Source organism: Cryptotermes secundus, unplaced genomic scaffold (assembly GCF_002891405.2).
Source record: "Cryptotermes secundus unplaced genomic scaffold, Csec_1.0 scaffold2346, whole genome shotgun sequence".
NCBI classification, from domain to species: Eukaryota; Metazoa; Arthropoda; class Insecta; order Blattodea; family Kalotermitidae; genus Cryptotermes; species Cryptotermes secundus.
Window position 1 is genome coordinate 175,959 of NW_019743195.1, and position 14,298 is coordinate 190,256.

A 14,298-nucleotide genomic window follows, 5' to 3' on the forward strand; every position below is an offset into this window, starting at 1 on the left:
AATAATAATAATAATAATAATAATAATAATAATAACCGCTTGAGCTATGGCGCGGCCTTATCTACAGGTAGTTCATACAAGTAAATCTACTATCGCAAATGAAATTTCAATTGCGATGTGTTTGGTTTGTTCGGTGTTAATTCTGTTTAATTAATACACCGATGACAAAGAAAAAAAAAGGAACCAACATGGTTTAAAAATTATAATCGGGGGATACTGTCGCACGTATTTGCGAAAAATACGGATATTTGGATTTAACGAACACTCGCAGTTATCGGACACATTCTCCCCCCCCCCATTAGTCAGTTAAATAGAGGATATGCTGCACAAAAGTAATATATGAGAAGATCAACGAAACAGATTGAAGGAAATGAACCATCAATTCTAAAATTATATGTATGAATTCTTTAGAAGTAATTCAAGAACGTGTTTGCCAAAATGCTCCATGTCTCCTTGTCACATATTGTGTTATGTATCCGTTTTCAAAATATTTTTAAATTAATGATTTCGATGAGAGGTTAATATTAAAATAGTTCTTAGAGAAAAATCATGTGGTCATGTGGACCGGATTCATCTGTACTTAAAATGGGAACCAGTGGAAGGTTCTCGGGAAAACGCCCATAAACGTTCAGATTCCATAAGAGGCGGGAAATTTCGTCAATAGCTGCTAGAATACAGGCTTCTCAGTACGGGCTCTCCTACATGGAGTTAATTAGTTCGACATTCTGGACACGTGCCCAGCTTGTCATATCAGTTATGTCCCATGTACGTCTGACGTATGTCACATATTACAGAGTACGCAATTGCGTACGTTGCGTCTGCAATAATTTGGGAAAAAATGGACAGAGAAGCAGACCTATGCAGCAAGTTTGAACATCAGACACAGAGTGACGCAAGACTACGAGGAAATTTTTCAAACTGAAAATTATTATTATTATTATTATTATTATTATTATTATTATTATTATTATTATTATTAGTGTATGTTGCTGTTCTTGGTGTAGTGTTCTCTGTAAAGGCTTTAGGAGCCGGGATAGCACAGTCTGTATAGCGCATGAGCTAGGGTCTGGACGATCGTGGTTTGATTACCTGAATGGAAAGAGATTTTTCTCTCCTCCATAGAGGCCAGACCGGCTCTGGGGCCCAGGAAGCCTCCTCTCCAGTGGGTACATTTGGCTGTATCCCTAGGATTAAAGCGGCAGGGGCGTGAAACTGACTACTTGCCTTCATCTAGTGCCGAAATTAAGAATGATGGAGCCAAAACTCAACTCCCCCATACTTTTATGGGTTTAGTGCTTAATTATATAAATAACGAAGGGACAAACTCTTTATCTGCAAGTGATTTATAAAGGTGGAAGATATTATTCGATGTAGCACCTTGTAGTTAATTCTGATTACTATATAACTGAAGGAACTGACATGTGAATGCACAAATTATCGGTGTATAAAAGTTGACAGTTTAATTTACATGTATCAGTTTCGCTTAATAAGGCCGTCTTTTTCATTTCAGCCCGAGTGACGACAAGTATAAGTACTGCAGTTGCCATTGTGACGTCATTTTTGGACAGTCAGTTTACATTTTGCTCGATGCAAAGATCTCGGCCTCCAAAGAAGAGCCTTAATGAGCAAGTTTCAGATATAGAGTACATATTGCCCAGAGTAAGATAATGCTACACATATTCATTGCATGAAAATTTAAATGTAAGAAGTCAATTAGGCATATGTTGTCGGATTTTCGATTATAGAACGCATTATTTTATAGGATTAATTTCGAAGTTGTTCGTGGTACGTCCTCCCGCGCAAATTAGAAATTGACTACGAAGCTTCCTGTTACATAATTTTCAACCAATATTTGAAATCATTCTGTAATTTTTAGTTAGATGATATATAGAATAAGCAGTTTATACAGCGTCCTTAAATACTTGTATATACAGCTCTTCAAAACATAAACTTTATTAATTTATATTTTAAGCTCGTACTAATTAATTTTACATACCGGTATGCATTATGAAATGTAAAAAAAGGACTATTTTGTTTTGTCTCAAAAACACATGGAAGAGAAAACTTGCAAGACTTAATCGTAGAATTAAGGATGACTTTTACAAAAAGAACATTCTGAAAATTTGAATTGGCTCGGGGTTACTTCCAATGACATAATTTTATGAACCAGATGATGGAACTTCATGATCCATAATACTGATTTATCAACTGGTTATGGAATATCCTTCAGCCGGGAAAACTCGGTGTGTACAGTGACGGGCTATGGGCTGGGCGGCCGGGGTTCGATTACCGGTAGAGGAAAGGTTTTTCTCTACTCTTAAGAGTCAAAGCCGGCTCCAGGGCCCAACCAGCCTCCTATTACAGCTCTTTCCTAGAGGGGTTAAAGTGACCAGAGCGTGAAGCTAACCACTCAACTCCTTCCAGTGCCGATGTCAACAGTGGTGCAGCTATACCTCCACTCCCCCACACGTCTTCATGGGGTCGTACCTAATTATTTACGCACAGAAGCAAATTGACTTTTTTACTTTATGGAATACTCTTCACAATGCAGTCTGCCGGTCGATAATTTTGAGTGGTAGAAAGTTAATGGACCTGAAGTACACAATATCTTGATTTTGTGTGCTTAACGATTACTCTTTGAATTCTAAGTTGAACTTGTTATGGAGTTTGACTAATGGAAAGTTAAATTTGAGTACAACGTCATGAAGAGTGCGAAAATAAATTAAACATTATTTTGTGTGTACTAATTTCGTTTTCTTGTTTCAGAAAAAGACAAGCTCTGTAGGGAAGCATGCTCACAGTATCTACAGTCAATACGCCCAGTCCTGGGTTTTTGAAACAGACACTGCTGGACCCTCCAAGAACGAGTCGCCATATCTGAAGCTCCAAAATGTGCAAGTAAACGAAAGAAACAAGACTGTCAACACGCAGAACCACAAGGCTGCTAGGATAGATGTTCACAGAACTCACAACAATGAACCAAAAATGTGTGTTGTGAACCCGATAGTCCGTGTGGAACAAGTGAATGAAGAAAGTAACGGGAATCGAAGCTTAAATTATATGAAGAGTTTCTCAAGGACACCATCCCCCGCCGCACTCTCCGAAAGTTCCTCCCAGGACTCGAGCACAAACCCTCCGATATATGAATGTCTGGAGAGGCTCACTGAACCCACGCTGTACAGATCACGACTAAATACCGCAATAAGTCTGAACGCAGAGTCTTCCGGTACAGCTGTCAGTCCTAAGCCTGTACGTCCGCGAAGTGAGATATTCACCAAGGATAGACTGTGCGTCGTGGAAGGTTTTGACTTCACAGATAAAGTTCAGTATGCATCACTGATGGTTGAACTGCAGCAAGCGTTTGTGTCCAAAAAGAAAATGTTTCAACAGCCACCCTCTCCGCAAAGTGCAAGTGAATGTGCAGCTGTAGAGAACTCGCCAGACAAGACATACAGTGACCCTAAAGACAGCAGCTGTCAGGAGTCATTTCAAGATGAGTCACAGAGGACAGGGCATAAAGGCAGTGATGCAGAATTTTCCAAAGAACTTGAAGCAGCTTTGCAGCTAATACAAGACCTCGAATCTCCAAACACAATAGAAACTCCTTCAGAAACCTGCAGGTCTATTGAGGAAGTGGAGGTGTTGCTTCCCAGTACTCCTGCGGTGTGTGTTCAGTGGGAAAACAGTGAGTGTGCCTCACCAGTGCCAGAGGAAGTCACCTCACAGGGTAAGGAAAATGAGTCTTCATTCCCTGGTAGCCTGCCAGCCCCTTCTGTCCCTTTGCAGGCTCTGCTACCATCATTTCCGTGTTCTCTCCTCCAGGAAGCAGCAAGGCAGAGCTACAGGACATCAAACATGTTGCTGGGGTTCGAGAACCCAGCAATATCCGATCAGCTTCAAATAAAAACTCAGTTAACATTGATATTGTTCAATACAATAACAATAACATGTATAAAAGAATAAAACGAGTACCGCCATTGAAGATGTTACTACAAGATGGCGTCGAAACAATGAATGATGTGTCCACAACAGGTTATCATTCCCAGTCTGCTCCCAGCACCACCCGTTGGGTCGCCAAGTCTCTGCTGAGAAAGAAGACCAGTCTGCCCATGTTTGCCCCGGAATTGGAAGGTGCAATATTCAAATCTGAAAGTCTTGCATACCTTAGCGAACTTGAGCTTCTTGCTAGACATGCAAGAAACAAGTCGATACAGAGGGTAAGAATAAACATCCCATAATGACCATTATTTTGCTACAAAGATTGTGACCTTAATGTAGATTGGTAGCAGAACATTCATAGATTTATCGCCCCTCAATAGATCAATTCCTGCATTGGGTAAGAACCCCAATAATAATTAATAATTAACATTTCCATAGTAAAGGCTAAATTGCTCGTGTGACCTGTAAATTGTATATGAAGTTGGGTTGACACGCTTTGTATGCAATTTAAGTGTTCAAAACACGGTAAAGGATCGAATAATAAATGAAAGGTATTCTGTACATATAAAATATATTTTGTAAAATCATCTTTCAGTGCACCCACCGAGTTTTGTTCTCCGAAGTGTTTTGTCTCTCTCTAAGCATACTCGTAGGCCCACATGCAAACTTGAATTGTTCCTTCTTTGCATTTCTTTTGTCTCAAAGTCGCGGTTTATATAATAAAAACTGATTCTTGTGAATAGTTTTTTTTTTTAACTCCGCGGCTTAGTCCGCAAGGGAACGATACCGACCGAGCGACCGCCGCTTGTCGGAGACGTTAGTGACAACTTTAGTGGGTAGAGGGTGTCGCGTGTTCAGCGTAACGGATCCCCACGGCCGTTAATTTCGGTTTTCTAGACCGGAGCCTCTACGTTTCCATTCAGGTAGCTCCTCACTTATCCTCACGAGGCTGAGTGGATCCCGTTCCAGACCCAATACTTCTCAGAAAGACTGGTAGCTCCGGAAATCGGACCCGTGGCCTCTGGATCTGTAGCTAGGAAATCTGTCCGATAGACCACAGAGGCGGTCTTTTTTTAAACAACTCTATATAATATTTCCAAATTCAATAATTTCCTTATTTCTTCCATATTCTACTGAACAAAGCCCCCCCCCCAAAAAAAGAAACAAACACTTGTTATTTATACCTTTATTTCCAAGGTGTGGTTTATAAAACAAAATTCTTTGGATGATAATTTGAGAACCATTGGCTAATATTGAGAACGTGATAATTCGTCACTTATTTACTGTAACACATTAGTGAAATAAGTGTCTAGAATTTCAATATTTTTCTGTCTGTGACCAACACTTCAGGAGGTGGGAAAGTGTGATTCAACTCCATGATATATTTACGAGATTTGTTATTTTTCTTGGATTAACTCATAGCCCAATTACCTATAGGCCTACTGAATTTCATAATTTAATTCCACTTGCAAGTGCATTAAAACAAACTGAAGAACAGAACTTGTGAATTACTTACTATATGCTAAATTTGTATTTCGTGTTTTACTTATGTAGTTCATATCTTAATTGGTGAACTTAACAGAGGCTGTAAAATATGAAACTGTACTCGTAATCATGCGGAAAGAGCAGTTGCTAAATAGGGTAGGACGCTTAAAACATGTAGAGACAGCAGCTGTGTTTGCAAAACCGAGGGAAATATATTCCTTTCAATTCAAAAAGTAATTAAATTTTTGACTTCACGTCATAGACAATAGTAATATGGCGTAATAAACAAACAAGGCTTTTATTAAAAGGCATTATATTAATTAGAACTGTATAACGATTTCAGAGCATTTTGTTTATCTTCCAAGGTATTTCTAATTTCTCTTCTTTTCTTCTTTATGGCATCCTTGCTGTATATTGTAATGGCGTTGTGTTCTTATTCACAGCAAATTGAACAACGGGTCCATCAGCAAATCTCGGGACGTTCACCTCAAAGCTTTGCTGCTAAGAAAAAATTAACCAAGCTGCAACACTGAAGACTATCTAACTCCTTAAGAATAAAAAAACAGAGACTCAGGAATCCAACAGCAATCAGGTTCCAATATGCTGGATTTGAGATTCTCACAACAGTGACTGTCATGAGTACTATCTTTTGGGATGTGACACCGATTAATTTGGCAGAAATTCACCGATGTTTCAGAGGAACATGCTGCCTCCGAAACTTCGGCGGACTTCTACCGCACTACACGACATTACATCACAGAAGACCAGACTTTACAGGTTTATTCATGTTATATCCACAGTAGAGTCAAGTCATGTTGTTTAATAACGTTGTTAATGTTAGCATTTTTTCAGAGTATCAACCGACTTCGTTTAAACCCTTTCCTTTTTTTTAAACATTTTGTCCACGTTGATTATATCTTTGACTAGTTTATATATTTATCATTGTAGTAAGCATTATAAAGAGAAGAAGAAAATAGTTTTTAAATCGGGAAATGTTGAAAAATATTTGTGAAACTTGGTATTTAATTGTTACATTTCTTGGTTATGTTACTAGACTTGCTTAAAAAGTATTGCAAAAAATGCATGAACGTCCATAATGTCCCGCTCCAAAGCAATGTAATGTGTAATAAATATCAAGAATATTGGTTAACAGTATCTTCTGTGAACAACGAGGGTGTTAAGATAGTTTACAAATAATGTCCATAAACAGTGTTATCTTGGTGTGAACAGACATTGATACTGGAAGCAATAAAACTCAATTACAGGAATTGGAAGATTGATTTGGTGCTGGTATTATAGAAAATTACTTCTATTTTATCCCAGTAACTATTAAAATATTTAATCTTTATAGTCTTTTAATATCTTTCAAACAAATCCCCGCATTGTTACAATAATACTTTTACACATTTAGAGCCGTCCAGATCGACGTGAAAATGTTTATATAGTTTATTGTGTGTTAATTGTATTGATCTGTTTGTCGATTTAAAATAATAAAGTTGACATTTAATAATGTTTATAAAGATACGTTCTCCTTCTCTCGAGTTTTATCTATTTTCAGCACCCAATTGAGATGTTTAAAATTAACGTTGAGCTTTTGAGAGTATTATTATATACAGAGTCACAGATTGCTTTAAATTAACGGTACAAGAGTGGAAAGTCCTGGTTACTTTGGAGATCGGGGGCCATTTGAGAGAATAGTATCAAAATGGATCTTAGAGGAATGCGCTGTGAATACGTGAAATTGAAATGGTTGAGGATAGAGTTCAATGGCGGTCTTTTATGATAAAAGTAATAAGAGTTCGAGTTCCATTTAAAGGAATATTTTGGTCGTCAGAATAACTATAGGCCTATAAATACAACATTTATGTAAGTATATAAAGGACAGCTTTAGATCTACGTTGAAACGAAGTTCGTATCAGTCTAAATTTGCTGTGAAGGCACTCTCAACGGTTTCACTCTTTATCTGTAGTTTTAATATTAGAAAATTATGGGGAAAATATATGCAGATTTCGTAATCTTTGTCAGCATATAAATACGGAGACATTATATGATATTCCATGTAACTCAAATACCCTTGCTTGTGTAATCACCATTTATTGTTAACCCAGCTATTTCATGTACAAATCCGTATAAAAGAGGGCCCGGGGACGATCGAAGGTGTGTGATTGCCAGTTAATGACGAATAGCGATACGCTATCATTAAAGTGTTACTAGATTCTACTATCAACATATTTCCGGCATTCATACATCAGTAGGAAATTGAAACTTACTGGGTTAATACTTTTCGCACTAGATGGTAGTACATCGGTGTGGCCGCACCATAGCTCAGACAGGTAGTCGCTGGGGTCGCTGGCTTCCCACAGCGGCGGCCCGAGTTCTAGTCTCAGTCCGGTAATATGGGATTTACGATGGACAAAGTGGCGCAGGGACATGTTTACTCCGAGTACTTTGATTTCTCCTGCAATTCTTCACTCCACCAATAGCTCCACCATGCTCCACAGTCACCATCATCTATCATCTGGGGCTGGTACAATAGACCAGTAGTAGCCGCCGTACCAAGTGCGCTCAGTCTCACCCCACTAAGAATAATAATAATGAAAAGGTGCAAAATCACAAAAAATGCATTTGGGATAAATGTTGTGTCACCTTTAAACCCTCTGTTTTTCTTTGAACCGCCTAGGACACCTAACAAAGCACTTTGAAATCACGTTCACGCTGACTTTAAAACAAATTTCAGTACACTTTAGAAGGCAGAGTATAACTTTAGTTGATTCTAAGGGCCTCTGACGATGGTGTATAACACTAACCTCAATCACCTCTTTTTAAGTGACCTAACAGAGTAGGTGTCTCCCTTTCATCTGAGGACGGAAACAGACCCAGTTTCTGAAACTTTGTATTCTCAGGTTTTTAGAATACCGGACAATGGACAAAGTCCAAAAACTCAGCAATTCTGAATGATAAATTTAGTTACATATTGACAGTGTGTTTTGACTCAATAACATATCTTTCCGACCGAAAAAAAATTTCGCCTTCGCCAGTTCTACCTCTTACCTCCCCCCACAAAATAACTATAACCCACGGATCACTATACACAGGTCATGATTTCATGGAAATATAATTTTCCATATTCAAGTACATATACCAATACCGTGCAATTCCTTAATTCATAATTTGAAAAATCCGCTGTGAAGGAACCTAGATCGCGCATTGACCAATGGTAGGCGTGATCAGTGGGCAACAGGTCAAACCCCTTTCCATAACCGTGATTGCATGTTGTGATATGATCTACAGGTGCCAAATAACAAAGTAAGTTATTGGAGTGTAAGTACTAATTGTGGCTTTGTTTCATTAAAGTTACAAAAATAGTTATTGCAAGTTACTGTAGCCATTTGAAGCCAGAAGGAGTAAAGTACATAAACATGTGCGAATTACAAATTTTTGCAGGCTAGTTTTGTTTGAACGCTCTGAACGCAGGTAAGGTATGTTGCCAGATACGTGTAAGAAGGAAACAGCAGATTGAAAATTATGGAAATATTTAATTTTGAAATACATGTTTTAGTAATCGGATCCGTTGCTATGGGGCCCAAAAAGTTTGTTTAAAATGTGGACATCTAGGTTTCTTTACAGCACCAAACTCATAAAGTCAGTTTTCAGATTTATTTCTTGGACGTGCAGAGAAATTTATGCATTATATGTTTGCAATAATATATTGCATAATCGAACTGCCCATGAGGCAATATGATGGATACTTTTCCTTCCATCATATTTTATGGAAGTTTCAGACTTAACATTAAAGAATTTGGACAGTAGTTCTCGAATTATTAATGCTTCTCAGAGTGAGTGTTTAACATCTGTCTTGTAAACTAAGGCCATAGGATTCCAGGTTCCCACATCGATAGCAATGAAATATATATATTGCTGTGTAGCCAGTTGAATGTCAACTGACGTTTTGGAGGAACCTGTCTGCTCGGCTTGCCACTTGCTTTCACGCTGGTTTCTTGCTTGACTTATTCTTCGACCGTGAAGATAGAGGGGATGATGTTCGCCAGAAATATCAGTTGACTTTCAGAGGCAACCACATGGCATTTTATCCCAGAGGATCTAACTCTTCAAACAAGGATTTGCTTGTTACCTATATTTTATCCCCATGTGAATAGAATGGTTTATATTTGCATGACTACTTAAGGAAAAATTTCGTTTTGAAGAAGATGCAAAGATGAGGATAGTAGATTCAAGAACTGATAGTTTTGCTCAGAATTCCATCCGAATCACAATTTGGAACTTTGCTTGAAAGGTATTCACATATTTTGGAAATGTCAGTGTAATGATGGGCTGAAATATCACACATGAATTGTAAGAATACACAATTAATTGAATTGATTGCAGATTGATGCAAGAGAAAGAAATGTGAAATGATTTTTATGGGTTATGGTACAGAGACACCAAGAAATTATTATACTTCAGAAGAATCATAAGGATGGGATGTTTTGAATTTGGAGGCAAATCATAGTCTTCTGATATGCTGGTTTCTTTCTTTCATTCTTTTTTGTTGACAGTTTCACATAAGGATGCTAATGGGATTTATGATTGTAATTTATGTTTGATTTTTATTTCATTTTCTTCTATTTTGATTTATGCACATTCTTCAAGGGAAATGTGGTAGAAGCATTTCATATTGAATCATGGTGACTTTCCATTTACCAGGATGTATTTGTAATAATTTACTAATTGAAAAATGCAGTCTTCTGGGATCTGATGCCATGTAGTAGCATTGTTAAATAAATTACTGATGATGATAATACTAAATACAAGTTGGAGAAAATGTTTCCTGCCTTACAAAAATATGTTCTGCAATCAGACAGCTTTTGTTTTGTAAAGTGGAGGGGATAAATCATTTTGATTTAATCTGGCACATTGAAACAAGCTGAGTGTCAGTGCAGTCATCTCAAAGCATGCTGGTTGCATGATGAGACCACTGGCTTCTGTTGAAATGTAGTGATTTCATTTTGTCTACAGTTTTTAGATTTTAACAACTCTAGTCCAGGGTAAACAATCCCAGATCTGGTCAAGTGGGATTTGCGGTGGACAAAGTGGCGCTGGGGTGGGTTTTCCCTAAGTACTTCGGTTTCCACTGCCAATCTTCATTCCACCAAATTCTCCATCATCATGATCATCCAGGGCAGGTATAATAGGCCAATCAGTGGCCTCCATGCCGAGTGGACCCAGCAGGACTCCACCCCCCCCCCCCAAAAAAAAAACTACAAAACATAGTCTTGATATCAGATAACATTCCTCATGACCAAGACCAAGTTGTGACATCCTTAATTTTTGGAACTGAATATTTACAGGAAGCCATGACACAACCACAGTCTGCAACACTCGATGGCCTACCGAAGCAATTTGTGGTAGCAATGCGGACACTCTTTGATATAATGGATGACAAAAGGACGGGCTATGTCAAGTTTTCAGGTAGCCAGAAATAAGAATATTCAAATTATTTTCAAATATACAGGGTCACAAGAGTATTTTCTTTGAACAGAATAGATCCAAGATTACAGTCTTCTGGGAGGTGATTCCATGTAGTCTGTATTAATCTTCATAGCCAGTGCTAATGCTCTGATGGTTTGTGGCACATAACGTCTTGCATAATAACGTACTACTTTGAGCTGAATGTTTTTTTTTTCTTCTTCTTCCAGAAATTGAAAATCGTTGGCAGGATGATGGAACCAAAGGTCTTCCAAAAGGAGTCATTGACAGTTTGCAGAAAGTTACTCCACCAAATGGTCTACTGTCTTTCGAAAGATTCTGTGCTGGTCTGAAAATATGTCTGCTTCGGAATCAAGTAGAGAGCACACGAGGCCAGTCACACAAAGCTGAATGCTCCAATCCGCCTCAGCCAATTCGTCCCCCATCTGCTCCACTTCTTGATGTTGAGTCATCACCAAAACAGTCCTGGACTACAGCTAACACTGCTACTGTACACCCCAACAATGCAATGTCACAGCAGAGGACTCTGAGCATGCCTCAACTTCTTGGAGAGAGGAAGGAGAACATTCAGCCAGATCTAAATGAGCTGAGGAACTATGCAAGTGATGCAAAACTCATAATGCCCAGCATGAAGCCTGGAGGCATACTTTATGGCCCTCCTAAACCACCCCGAACAGCTGCTGGACTGGAGAGGGCCATGCTTGTCACAAATAGTGAAAGAAATCTGGGGACAGAGAGGAACATGGATAAAGCTGAAATACGCACAGCTCTCCAGAACTGGCAGATGGGTATTATGATGAATGATCATGAAGTGACGAAAACCATGGGTTACACAGGAAGTTCACAGGGTGGACGGGGATCAGGAGATGGAAAACCTTCTGGTATGTAGATCATACCTGCAGTAGGCCTTGGTATACCATATATCTAAACTAGAAAATTACTATATTCCAGAAAATGTATTATCAGCATTTGCACATAAAATTTTGTTAACATATTTACATTGATATAAGAAAAGGTTACTTCAAAATATAAAATCTTCTTAAAGCTCTTTAGTAGAAGTTGTCATTTCTGCATATCTGTTTCAGATGTTTCCTTACTTATAAGGAATTTTATTTTCTTTCTTTTCAAATTAATATAGCATGGAATATAGCATAATATTAAACTGAGGTGTTGGTGTCTTTACCATTATTCAGGTCAGCCAGATCAGGTGGGAGTTCCTCACAAAAAAATGACAGGACGAAGGAGAGAGCCACGGCGCCATACATTGCAGAATGGAATTGATTATAACATGGTATAATATTAGTAGTATTATAGAGTCACTTTAAGCAAACAGCATAGAAACTGGTAGAACTTCATTTAAACTGTATATATAGAGATCAGATTACAGTAGAATCTTTGTAATATCACAATTTAAGATATAAATATATATATATATATATATTAAAAATTTTGTGGGATTATCCAGGTATCCCTTGATTTACGGAGGTAATTTGTTTCACTGAAACTGTTTGTAAAGTGAAAATTCACAAATTGAAAATGAGATTCCCATTAATTTACATGTAAAAGTAGCAGAACTTATTAGTGTAAGTTGTTCATTGTAGCAAAAATGAAGTTAAGTGAAAGGGTAGGTTCAAATTAAAACTTCATTGTAGTGAAAAGTTATAAATCAAGCATTTGCAAACCTAGGGAGACCTGTACTTTTAATTGTGAATAAGTTATTTGATTACATGTAGTTAAATCTGACCATGCTGGTCAGTATTTTTTTGGGGGGGGGGCTGCTGGTTTTATTGTTCTGAGCCAGTTGACATATTGCAAGCAGTTCTCAAGTTTCATCTGGTAGATGATAAAATTCTGAGTTGAGTCTGAAATGTGTGACATGTTATCTTATTACAATAGCCTCTGCAGAGAGAAATAATAAAGGAGACTTGTTTATAGAGTGTTGTGTGTTTCAGTTGAAAAGAATGAAGCAGATTGAACAGGAGAAAGATGTGCTGATGCAAGGTTTACAGGCAGTTGAAAGAGCCAGAGAATGGTACTTAAAACAGGTGGCAGCAGTGCAAGAAAAAATGAAGTATTTAGGAAGAATGGGATCTCATATGGTTAGTACTGTCAGTGAAGAGCACATCAAAAACACCTTATAGAAATGTTTTAAATTGTAAGTTTTATATAGAGGCTTCTGCGGTTTTTATGAGCTATTCCAGGCTAACTGCATGAAAGGACCTTAAAATTCATTATAATTGCTTCAGACCTCCAATTCACAACTGATAATGATACTATCATATCACATTTGATATGTAATTACAATAGCAGATGCTGAACTGATAATAATAAGCATCTATGTTGGATGCAGGAGCAGTGGACTGAAGCACAGCAAGAACGCTTAGAGCTACAACGAGCCAGAGTTCTAGAAGTGAACAGGCACCTTGCCACTCTGACAGACAGCTGGGAGCGTGGAGGACTGCCCCTACACATGAATCTTGCTGTTCATCATGCAAGTCTAGCACCTCATGATATTCTGTCACGTCTTAAACAACAAAACCATCTCCTTACAGAGGTAACACCAATACTGTGGTCAGACAAAACACAAATCTCGCTGTTTACCATAAAATTCTAGCACTTCATATTTAATTTTTACAGTACAGTCATGTTGAAAGAATTAGAATCAGCTATCATAAAATTACCTTCCACAAAGATGTACATAATATGCATTATCATCTTTTAAAAGCTTGGAATCATTGTATATAATAGTGTGTTTTGGTACATCTGTGGTGCAAACTAGTGATATTTCTGTTGCAGGAAGTGAGCAAAAAAAGTGAGCGGATCACAGCCCTAGAGAGAGAGAAGGCGTCACTTATTCGAGAATTGTTCCAGACACGATCTCAGAACAGAAGAACAAATGAAGCTCAGGATGATGCTGCATTCATGTGAGGCGTTACGCAAGTGTTAACTGCTACAGTGATTGATCAGATCGTGTCACAGGCCGCTGTAGCTCTGTTTCTAGTTAGTATTCTGTGATGTTAGGGTGCAGTGGACTTTTGTTGGTTTATTTCTTTCCCTTAATTAGTAACCCTCATGTTAATACCCGTATGGGCTGCGCCATAGCTCAAGCGGTTAGTCGCTGGCTTCCCACCGTGGCAGCCCGGGTTCGATCCCGGGTCTGGTCAAGTGGGATTTGTGGTGGACAAAATGGCGCTGGGGCAGGTTTTCTCCCAGTACTTTGGTTTCCTGTCAATCTTCATTCCACCAATTGCTCCACAATCTCCCTCACGTATCATCTGGGGATGGTACAATAGGCCAGAAGTGGCTGCAGTACAAGGGATACACTAGCAGTAAAAAAAAAAAGATACCCGTACGTGTCTTTATGTTTCCTGAGTCCATTAGCTTATG

At 38.3% G+C, this 14,298-nt stretch overlaps 2 protein-coding genes across 8 annotated transcripts in view; both read left to right on the top strand.

The window, feature by feature from the left end:
• LOC111874098 overlaps positions 1-6,930 on the top strand; it is an 18,143-nt gene extending 11,213 nt beyond the window's left edge. For 2 of the 5 annotated variants that reach the window (XM_023869319.2, XM_023869318.2), the window contains exons 4-7: positions 1,511-1,659; positions 2,767-3,727; positions 3,823-4,217; positions 5,868-6,929. In XM_023869319.2, coding sequence (XP_023725087.1) covers positions 1,511-1,659; positions 2,767-3,727; positions 3,823-4,217; positions 5,868-5,957 — 1,595 coding nt within the window. In that variant the 3' untranslated portion in view covers positions 5,958-6,929. Of the gene's footprint in view, positions 1-1,510; positions 1,660-2,766; positions 3,728-3,822; positions 4,218-5,867 lie in introns of all 5 variants that reach the window. The other 3 variants (XM_023869320.2, XM_033755325.1, XM_023869321.2) reach the window with 3 other exon arrangements.
• Positions 6,931-8,612: 1,682 nt separating this feature from the next.
• Positions 8,613-14,074, top strand: LOC111874091 (suppressor APC domain-containing protein 2). 3 transcript variants are annotated; one of them, XM_023869311.2, is made up of 7 exons: positions 8,613-8,745; positions 10,773-10,893; positions 11,121-11,792; positions 12,105-12,202; positions 12,864-13,010; positions 13,262-13,465; positions 13,708-14,074. In XM_023869311.2, the coding sequence occupies exons 2-7, from the start codon at positions 10,779-10,781 to the stop codon at positions 13,837-13,839; spliced, it is 1,368 nt and encodes a 455-aa protein (XP_023725079.1). In that variant the 5' UTR covers positions 8,613-8,745; positions 10,773-10,778; the 3' UTR covers positions 13,840-14,074. The 3 variants fall into 3 exon arrangements, with proteins under 3 accessions (XP_023725079.1, XP_023725077.1, XP_023725076.1); XM_023869309.2 differs by having other exon boundaries at positions 8,613-8,730; XM_023869308.2 differs by lacking the exon at positions 8,613-8,745 and adding an exon at positions 9,196-9,260.
• Positions 14,075-14,298: the final 224 nt, after the last annotated feature.

Excerpts from the sequence above, each read along its gene's own strand:
- LOC111874091 (XM_023869308.2), top strand. Across the intron at positions 10,894-11,120 it reads GGGCTATGTCAAGTTTTCAG|AAATTGAAAATCGTTGGCAG; the intron begins GTAGCCAGAAAT and ends TTCTTCTTCCAG. Across the intron at positions 13,466-13,707 it reads AAAACCATCTCCTTACAGAG|GAAGTGAGCAAAAAAAGTGA; the intron begins GTAACACCAATA and ends TTTCTGTTGCAG.